This window comes from Pararge aegeria, chromosome 3, assembly GCF_905163445.1.
Source record: "Pararge aegeria chromosome 3, ilParAegt1.1, whole genome shotgun sequence".
NCBI classification, from domain to species: Eukaryota; Metazoa; Arthropoda; class Insecta; order Lepidoptera; family Nymphalidae; genus Pararge; species Pararge aegeria.
This window is the reverse complement of record NC_053182.1, coordinates 111650-122657: the sequence shown is the minus strand read 5'-3', so window position 1 is coordinate 122657 and position 11008 is coordinate 111650. Positions and strand designations below refer to the sequence as shown.

The window sequence follows — 11008 nt, the reverse complement described above, 5'->3', positions numbered from 1 at the left end:
TTACCCTACCACACCCGTCTGTCTCATTCTGAAAACTATTCAAAATAATTGCTATTTTTCATTCTCATTCAAATATAAATAATAGTAAATAATATATAATTTTTGACTGATCTGAACCCAAGTGCCCGGCCTGCGGCCGGCTGCTGTTGATGCACTGATGAGAGCCAGATAGCTAGATCAGTGTTTAGTTAGTCGTAGTTGCCGGTGGGCTTAGGTATAAAGAAATCCAAACTAGTTTTATAAGGTTTGGATAGGTTAGGTTAGGTTAGAACTGTCATGTATGGAGTTTTTATATAAGTTTATTACTTTTTATATTGTGACGTTTGATATCTGTCTCCGATTAAATGGTGTAGCGAGCAGCCGTATTTCTATTACTAAGATATTTTTCAGTGGCGACGAGATTATAAAGAACTACAAAACACGTAAGGAAAAAGCAGTAGGTACATAGTCAAGATGTCGATTGGTAAGATTGCAGAGTTTAAGCTCGGGAGCGATAATTGGCGTTTGTACATTGAAAGATTGGAACAGTACTTTGTAAGTAATAAAATCACAAATGAGTTGTATGTACCAACGCTAATAACAGTTATGGGTGCAAGTACCTATGAATTGTTGGTCAGTTTGTGCACTCCTGACAAACCAGTTTCAAAAACATTCGCAGAGCTGTCAGACATATTAGGAAATCATTTGGATCCAAAGCCATGCGTATTAGCCGAAAGATTCAAGTTTAGACAGCGGGTGCAAACAAAAGAAGAAAAAATATCACAATATGTAGCAGATTTGAAGAAATTATCAAAAACGTGTGAGTTTGGGACATGGTTGGAAGAAAGCCTTCGTGACCAATTGGTTTGTGGCTTGTCGAATGAAACTATACGACAACGGTTGTTCACAGAGTTGCATTTGAATTTTTCTAAGGCATATCAGCTAGCGTGCAGCATGGAAGCAGCTGAAAAAGATGCCGCGCTAGTGGAGACAAAATCTACGATGTTCAGCGGAGTTGGCAATAGCAGTAGTGTCACGGCAGATTGCCAGACCATGGCAGGAGCATGGCGGGGCAAGAGCGACAGTCAAACGCGGTCGTCGAAAGAACGCCAACAGGGTCAGAGGCAGCGTTCTTTTCTAGTTCGTGAAGCGCCTACAACAGAAGTGAAGTCGTCTTCATCATCTAACAGAAGTAGGAGGTTACGATCAGGCAGTGCAAGCAGCGCTTGCAGCGTTTGTGGTGGTGACCATGCAGCAGTGGGGTGCCGCTATTCTCGGTTTGTGTGCCGAGTCTGTAATCGACAGGGGCACCTAGCCAGGGTCTGTTCGTACCTAACGCATTATAACATGGTTGCAGCAGAGCCAGTAAGCGAAATAGACTCTAGCAGCGAGGAAGGAAGTGAGGAGGTAATTGTCCAAATGAACCAGATTTCAGTGGAAAGTTGTAAACCCATTCTAATAATGTTGAAGGTTAACAATCATACCTTGAAGATGGAGTGTGATACAGGCAGTGCCGTCTCTTGTATCAGTTTCGACCTGTATTCACAGAAGTTTAGTGATTCGAGATTAAGTAGATGTAATTTAACTTTAAGATACTATACGGGCGAAGTAGTTCACCCGGTAGGCATGCTACGTCCCTTAGTTAAATATGGAGATATTAGTAAATATTTGGATCTATATGTTATCCGGAATGGGAAAACCTTGTTATTGGGTAGGCAATGGATCGTAGAGCTAGGGGTACAATTACCCAGATTTAACTGCAATAGTGTCGAAGTAAGTGATTTTAATTTATCGGAATTCAGTTCCAGATATTGTGAGGTTTTTGCGGACGGCTTGGGGCGATTCACTGGCGGTACGGTTGGTATTCATCTGCGACCGGAAGCGGTACCAGTGTTCATGCGTGCAAGGCCGTTGGCATTCGCGCTGCGCGAGCCAGTTGAGCGCGCGCTGGAGCAGTTGACGCGTGATGGTATCCTCACACCAGTCGACCGCTCCGACTGGGCTACGCCGATAGTACCTGTGGTCAAAAAGGACGGAAATATCCGGATATGCGCTGATTATAAATTGACGCTAAATAAAAACATTGTAGTGGATCGGTATCCCTTACCAAGAGTAGAAGATCTGCTGGTGCGATTGCACGGAGGAAAACGTTTCACTAAGATTGATTTGTCGCAGGCGTATTGTCAATTCGAATTAGACGAGCGTTCGAAGCAATATACGGTAATTAATACTCATAAGGGATTATTTAGATATAATAGGTTGGTATTTGGTCTGTCGTCGAGCCCAGGTATATTTCAAAAGAGGTTAGAGGCATTGTTTGCAGATCTGCCTAAAGTAGGTGTCTTCTTAGATGATATAATAATAACAGGTCAGAATAGTGCGGAGCATTTGGATAATTTACATAAAGTTTTTGATCGATTGCAGTCGAGTGGGTTGAGGGTAAAAAAAAGAGAAATGCAATTTTTTTGCAGAGTCGGTATCTTATTTAGGACACGTTATCAGCAAGACAGGCGTTCATACGTGTCCGGACAAGATCAAGGCTATCGTAAAGACACCCGCGCCGACTAATGTTTCCGAATTAAGAGCATTCATCGGATTGATTATGTATTACAGCAAGTTCATAAAGAATGTGAGTACCATTATGGCACCGTTATACAGTCTCCTAAAGGCGGGGGTTGCATTTGAGTGGAGTAGGGAATGTGAGAACGCCTTTGCGATGGTTAAAAAACAGTTAGTTTCAAGTGATGTATTAGTACACTATTCGATTGACCTGCCTTTGATTCTTACAACTGACGCAAGTAGTGTAGGAATCGGGGCGGTAATTTCGCAGCTCACGGCTGAAGGCGAGCGTCCAGTAGCGTTTAGTTCGCGCTCTTTATCTTCCAGCGAGCGCGCGTACTCGCAGATCGACCGGGAAGCGCTCAGCATTGTGTTTGGGGTTAGGAAATTTCACCAATATTTATATGGAAGGAAGTTTACTTTGAGAACGGATCATAAGCCGCTAACATTTATTTTTGGAAATAAGGTAGGCATCCCGGTTATGGCTGCGTCTCGTTTACAGAGATGGGCGGTGCTGTTGTCAGGCTATAATTATGATATAGAATTCGTTTCCTCCAGTAAAAACTGTGCTGATGCACTTTCCCGGCTTCCATCACATAGCAGTAATATCCGTGAACCTAAGAATGAGGTCACGTATGTGAATTTTGTAGAAGATTTTTTACCGATCACTCATGAGGACATTAAAAGAAAATCATCAAAAGATTTACTTCTTAGTAAGGTTATGTCTTACATTCAATCTGGGTGGCCAGCTAGTTGTTCTGACGAGCGCATGAGACCATACTATTTACGTCGGCATGAACTTTATTGTGAGCGGGGTTGCATAATGTGGGGCTATAGGCTTGTTGTACCGGACTCTCTGCAGAAAGGTATCTTAAAACAGTTACATGTTGGCCATTTAGGGATAGTAAAAGCTAAATCTTTGGCTCGCAGTTACGTTTGGTGGCCTAATATTGATGCTCAGATTGAAGCGACTTGCAAACAGTGCGAAACGTGCGCCATGGAAGCAGATGCTCCACCACGCACAACATCTCAGCCCTGGCCTTATCACCTACAGCCATGGTCACGGCTGCACTTAGATTTCTTAGGTCCTATAAACGGTAAAACCTTCTTGGTTCTTATTGATTCAACATCTAAATGGCTTGAAATTTTTGAAATGTCGAGTACAAAAGCAACCAGTGTAATAAAGGTTTTGAGGCAAACTTTTGCTAGGTTTGGTTTACCACTAGAAGTCACGTCAGATCAGGGTCCACCGTTTAGCAGCACAGAATTCAAAAATTTCTTAATGAATAATGGAATTCGTCAATCATTTTCACCTGCGTACCATCCCTCTTCAAATGGTGCTGCAGAGAACGCTGTCAAGTTATGTAAGCGCGCAATAAGGAAGGCTCAGAGAGATAATGTAGATTTGGATGCAGCTTTACAAGCATTTTTACTCGCGTATAGGAACAGCATTCATTGCACCACTGGAGAAAGTCCGGCCGCAATATTACAACGTCGTGCGCTACGTTCGCGATTCGATTTGCTGCGTAGCGAACGCGCAAGGGCGGACAGAGTACGTGACGAGCAAAGCCGTCAAGTTGCGTTGGCGGGCGGTATTTCACGAGTTTTGACTCCAGGAGATTCAATCTGGGCTCGCGAATATGGGTCTCGCGATAGGTGGTCAAAGGGAACCGTTACTGCTTCAGAAGGGTCTCGGCGATATCTAGTGGACACCGGAAATGATCGTGTTTTATCCAGACACGTGGATCAAATCAGACGCAGATCACACATGTCCGATGTTCCTTGTCCAGTGTCATCTGCTAATGATAACCAAGAGGCATCCTTACAAGAAGCCAGAAGCGCGACATCAGACAATACAGGCCAAGGAGTCTCGGCCGAGGAGACGAGTTCTAGTGAGCCCAGCTTGAAAATTGTTGGGGAGGAGGTTGACGATGGTATGACAACAGCAGTTGCGTCCTCGCCCGAATATACAACACCACCGTCAGTGATGCGCCCAAGGCGAATAAGGAAGCCGGTTATCAGGTTTTCACCTTAGGGCTGGACATGTACTCGTAAATTAAGGTTATTATTAGTTCTGGTAATTAGAAGCATTGTTTAGTTTTACTTCCGATGTGGCTTGTGTTTCCTTAGGAAATAAGAAGGGAGGTGTCATGTATGGAGTTTTTATATAAGTTTATTACTTTTTATATTGTGACGTTTGATATCTGTCTCCGATTAAATGGTGTAGCGAGCAGCCGTATTTCTATTACTAAGATATTTTTCAAGAACATGAAAAAGACGGGTGGGTTCCGTTTAAAAAAAATAAAAACAAAAAAAAAAAACCTACCACTACAAAGTACTCTTATTTATATCAGAAGATATTGTAAAATAACAATTAGTTTTTTTTTTTTTTTTTTCAATTACACATTAGGCCCGTCGCACCGCGCCACTACTATATGGGGCGAAGGTGCGAAGGTGACGGCGACTTTCATTGTTTGTCGCGGGTAACGGGGAATCAGGGTTCGATTCCGGTGAGGGAGCCTGAGAAACTGCTACCACATCCAAAGAAGGCAGCAGGCGCGCAAATTACCCACTCCCTGCACGGGGGGGGGAGGTACGGGTAAGTAGTGACGAAAAATAACGATACGGGACTATTACTAGACCTCGTAATCGGAATGAGTACACTTTAAATATTTTAACGAGGTAAAATTTAAGGGCATTGAGGGTCTGGTGCCAGTGGTTGATTAGATGCACACACTATACTTTTTATAATTATCCTATACAAGTACCAGTACAATTACTGGTAATGACATAGAGTTGAGTTTGAGAATTATAAATATTTCAAGAGTATCGAATAATCAATACACGAACTGCCCACACACTTGTAAATATAGACGCGCAAGGTCGTTACACGAACCACTTCCCATTATAGTAAAGTACTATGCAAACACATAATTTACATGTACGCAATAAGGGAACTTTAAATTGGAGATTTTACCCTACCACACCCGTCTGTCTCATTCTGAAAACTATTCAAAATAATTGCTATTTTTCATTCTCATTCAAATATAAATAATAGTAAATAATATATAATTTTTGAGTGATCTGAACCCAAGTGCCCGGCCTGTGGCCGGGCACCCCTCGTATTCATGTTCTAACCTAACCTAACCTAAATCTAGTTTTGACACCTTTAGACTTTAGATTCAAGATTTAATGTGAATATATGCATTAATAAAAACTCATTACTATTTTAATACTAGTTATGCTGCTGTTGATGCACTGATGAAAGCCAGATAGCTAGATCAGTGTTTAGTTAGTCGTAGTTGCCGGTGGGCTGAGGTCTAAAGGAATCCAAACTAGTTTTAAAAGGTTTGGATAGGTTAGGTTAGGTTAGAACATGAATAAGACGGGTGCCCGGCCGCAGGCCGGTCACTTAGGTTCAGTTCCGTTTAAAAAAAAAAAAAAACAAAAAACAAAACGTACCAATACAAAGTACTCTTATTCATATTAAAAGATATTGTAAAATAACAATTAATTTAATTTTTTTTTTTTTTTTCACTTACACATTAGGCCCGTCGCGCCGCGCCACTACTATATGGGGCGAAGGTGCGAAGTCGACGGCGACGACAAAGTACCGAGTCTAAGGAGACTGATGGCGGCGCCACACAGTGGCGTTATGTCTCTATAAAAGTGGTGGTCTTTTATTATGTTATCTATTAATGGTATTATTTTAATATCATATCAATATTGTACCCCGCACAGGGGGGAGGTACGGGTAGGTAGTGACGAAAAATAACGATACGGGACTCTTACGAGGTCTCGCAATCGGAATGAGTACACTTTAAATATTTTAACGAGGTAAAATTTAAGGGCATTGAGGGTCTGGTGCCAGTGGTGGTTGATTAGATCCACACACTATACTTTTTATAATTATGTGGCGTTATGTCTCTATAAAAGTGGTGGTCTTTTATTATGTTATTTATTAATGGTATTTTTTTAATATCATATCAATATTGTACCCCGCACGGGGGGAGGTAGGGGGGTAGGTAGTGACGAAAAATAACGATACGGGACTCTTACGAGGTCTCGTAATCGGAATGAGTTTCTGCGACTACCATTGTTTGTCGCGGGTAACGGGGAATCAGGGTTCGATTCCGGTGAGGGAGCCTGAGAAACTGCTACCACATCCAAGGAAGGCAGCAGGCGCGCAAATTACCCACTCCCTGCACGGGGGGGGAGGTACGGGTAGGTAGTGACGAAAAATAACGATACGGGACTCTTACGAGGGCTCGTCATCGAATAATCAATACACGAACTGCCCACACACTTGTAAATATAGACGCGCAAGATCGTTACACGAACCGCTTACCATTATAGTAAACTACTATGCAAACACACATAACATATACGCAATAAGGGAACTTTAAATTGGAGATTTTACCCTACCACACCCGTCTGTCTCATTCTGAAAACTATTCAAAATAATTGCTATTTTTCATTCTCATTCAAATATAAATAATAGTAAATAATATATAATATAATTTTTGAGTGATCTGAACCCAAGTGCCCGGCCTGTGGCCGGGCACCCCTCGTATTCATGTTCTAACCTAACCTAACCTAAATCTAGTTTTGACACCTTTAGACTTTAGATTCAAGATTTAATGTGAATATATGCATTAATAAAAACTCATTACTATTTTAATACTAGTTATGCTGCTGTTGATGCACTGATGAAAGCCAGATAGCTAGATCAGTGTTTAGTTAGTCGTAGTTGCCGGTGGGCTGAGGTCTAAAGGAATCCAAACTAGTTTTAAAAGGTTTGGATAGGTTAGGTTAGGTTTGAACATGAATAAGACGGGTGCCCGGCCGCAGGCCGGTCACTTAGGTTCAGTTCCGTTTAAAAAAAAAAAAAACAAAAAACAAAACGTACCAATACAAAGTACTCTTATTCATATTAGAAGATATTGTAAAATAACAATTAATTTAATTTTTTTTTTTTTTTCACTTACACATTAGGCCCGTCGCGCCGCGCCACTACTATATGGGGCGAAGGTGCAAAGTCGACGGCGACGACAAAGTACCGAGTCTAAGGAGACTGATGGCGGCGCCACACAGTGACGTTATGTCTCTATAAAAGTGGTGGTCTTTTATTATGTTATCTATTAATGGTATTATTTTAATATCATATCAATATTGTACCCCGCACAGGGGGGAGGTACGGGTAGGTAGTGACGAAAAATAACGATACGGGACTCTTACGAGGTCTCGCAATCGGAATGAGTACACTTTAAATATTTTAACGGGGTAAAATTTAAGGGCATTGAGGGTCTGGTGCCAGTGGTGGTTGATTAGATCCACACACTATACTTTTTATAATTATGTGGCGTTATGTCTCTATAAAAGTGGTGGTCTTTTATTATGTTATTTATTAATGGTATTTTTTTAATATCATATCAATATTGTACCCCGCACGGGGGGAGGTAGGGGGGTAGGTAGTGACGAAAAATAACGATACGGGACTCTTACGAGGTCGCGGGTAACGGGGAATCAGGGTTCGATTCCGGTGAGGGAGCCTGAGAAACTGCTACCACATCCAAGGAAGGCAGCAGGCGCGCAAATTACCCACTCCCTGCACGGGGGGGGAGGTACGGGTAGGTAGTGACGAAAAAAAACGATACGGGACTCTTACGAGGGCTCGTCATCGAATAATCAATACACGAACTGCCCACACACTTGTAAATATAGACGCGCAAGATCGTTACACGAACCGCTTACCATTATAGTAAACTACTATGCAAACACACATAACATATACGCAATAAGGGAACTTTAAATTGGAGATTTTACCCTACCACACCCGTCTGTCTCATTCTGAAAACTATTCAAAATAATTGCTATTTTTCATTCTCATTCAAATATAAATAATAGTAAATAATATATAATTTTTGACTGAACTGAACCCAAGTGCCCGGCCTGTGGCCGGGCACCCCTCGTATTCATGTTCTAACCTAACCTAACCTAAATCTAGTTTTGACACCTTTAGACTTTAGATTCAAGATTTAATGTGAATATATGCATTAATAAAAACTCATTACTATTTTAATACTAGTTATGCTGCTGTTGATGCACTGATGAAAGCCAGATAGCTAGATCAGTGTTTAGTTAGTCGTAGTTGCCGGTGGGCTGAGGTCTAAAGGAATCCAAACTAGTTTTAAAAGGTTTGGATAGGTTAGGTTAGGTTAGAACATGAATAAGACGGGTGCCCGGCCGCAGGCCGGTCACTTAGGTTCAGTTCCGTTTAAAAAAAAAAAACAAAAACAAAACGTACCAATACAAAGTACTCTTATTCATATTAGAAGATATTGTAAAATAACAATTAATTTAATTTTTTTTTTTTTTTTCACTTACACATTAGGCCCGTCGCGCCGCGCCACTACTATATGGGGCGAAGGTGCAAAGTCGACGGCGACGACAAAGTACCGAGTCTAAGGAGACTGATGGCGGCGCCACACAGTGACGTTATGTCTCTATAAAAGTGGTGGTCTTTTATTATGTTATCTATTAATGGTATTATTTTAATATCATATCAATATTGTACCCCGCACAGGGGGGAGGTACGGGTAGGTAGTGACGAAAAATAACGATACGGGACTCTTACGAGGTCTCGCAATCGGAATGAGTACACTTTAAATATTTTAACGAGGTAAAATTTAAGGGCATTGAGGGTCTGGGTGCCAGTGGTGGTTGATTAGATCCACACACTATACTTTTTATAATTATGTGGCGTTATGTCTCTATAAAAGTGGTGGTCTTTTATTATGTTATTTATTAATGGTATTTTTTTAATATCATATCAATATTGTACCCCGCACGGGGGGAGGTAGGGGGGTAGGTAGTGACGAAAAATAACGATACGGGACTCTTACGAGGTCTCGTAATCGGAATGAGTTTCTGCGACTACCATTGTTTGTCGCGGATAACGGGGAATCAGGGTTCGATTCCGGTGAGGGAGCCTGAGAAACTGCTACCACATCCAAGGAAGGCAGCAGGCGCGCAAATTACCCACTCCCTGCACGGGGGGGGAGGTACGGGTAGGTAGTGACGAAAAATAACGATACGGGACTCTTACGAGGTCTCGTCATCGAATAATCAATACACGAACTGCCCACACACTTGTAAATATAGACGCGCAAGATCGTTACACGAACCGCTTACCATTATAGTAAACTACTATGCAAACACACATAACATATACGCAATAAGGGAACTTTAAATTGGAGATTTTACCCTACCACACCCGTCTGTCTCATTCTGAAAACTATTCAAAATAATTGCTATTTTTCATTCTCATTCAAATATAAATAATAGTAAATAATATATAATATAATTTTTGAGTGATCTGAAAACAAAGTGCCCGGCCTGTGGCCGGGCACCCCTCGTATTCATGTTCTAACCTAACCTAACCTAAATCTAGTTTTGACACCTTTAGACTTTAGATTCAAGATTTAATGTGAATATATGCATTAATAAAAACTCATTACTATTTTAATACTAGTTATGCTGCTGTTGATGCACTGATGAAAGCCAGATAGCTAGATCAGTGTTTAGTTAGTCGTAGTTGCCGGTGGGCTGAGGTCTAAAGGAATCCAAACTAGTTTTAAAAGGTTTGGATAGGTTAGGTTAGGTTAGAACATGAATAAGACGGGTGCCCGGCCGCAGGCCGGTCACTTAGGTTCAGTTCCGTTTAAAAAAAAAAAAACAAAAAACAAAACGTACCAATACAAAGTACTCTTATTCATATTAGAAGATATTGTAAAATAACAATTAATTTAATTTTTTTTTTTTTTTTCACTTACACATTAGGCCCGTCGCGCCGCGCCACTACTATATGGGGCGAAGGTGCGAAGTCGACGGCGACGACAAAGTACCGAGTCTAAGGAGACTGATGGCGGCGCCACACAGTGGCGTTATGTCTCTATAAAAGTGGTGGTCTTTTATTATGTTATCTATTAATGGTATTATTTTAATATCATATCAATATTGTACCCCGCACAGGGGGGAGGTACGGGTAGGTAGTGACGAAAAATAACGATACGGGACTCTTACGAGGTCTCGCAATCGGAATGAGTACACTTTAAATATTTTAACGAGGTAAAATTTAAGGGCATTGAGGGTCTGGTGCCAGTGGTGGTTGATTAGATCCACACACTATACTTTTTATAATTATGTGGCGTTATGTCTCTATAAAAGTGGTGGTCTTTTATTATGTTATTTATTAATGGTATTTTTTTAATATCATATCAATATTGTACCCCGCACGGGGGGAGGTAGGGGGGTAGGTAGTGACGAAAAATAACGATACGGGACTCTTACGAGGTCTCGTAATCGGAATGAGTTTCTGCGACTACCATTGTTTGTCGCGGGTAACGGGGAATCAGGGTTCGATTCCGGTGAGGGAGCCTGAGAAACTGCTACCACATCCAAGGAAGGC

At 41.4% G+C, this 11008-nt stretch overlaps 1 protein-coding gene across 1 annotated transcript; it reads left to right on the top strand.

Moving 5' to 3' along the window:
* The first annotated feature begins 289 nt into the window (after positions 1–289).
* LOC120636927 (uncharacterized protein K02A2.6-like) lies at positions 290–4573 on the top strand. The gene is made up of 2 exons (XM_039908496.1): positions 290–2199; positions 2810–4573. Exons 1-2 carry the CDS (start codon positions 454–456, stop codon positions 4571–4573), a joined length of 3510 nt encoding a protein of 1169 aa, XP_039764430.1. The 5' UTR covers positions 290–453.
* The last annotated feature ends 6435 nt before the right edge of the window (positions 4574–11008 follow it).

Excerpts from the sequence above, each read along its gene's own strand:
- LOC120636927 (XM_039908496.1), top strand. The coding sequence starts at position 454 with ATGTCGATTGGTAAGATTGCAGAGTTTAAGCTCGGGAGCGATAATTGG. Across the intron at positions 2,200-2,809 it reads AGCGTTCGAAGCAATATACG|CTCACGGCTGAAGGCGAGCG; the intron begins GTAATTAATACT and ends GTAATTTCGCAG.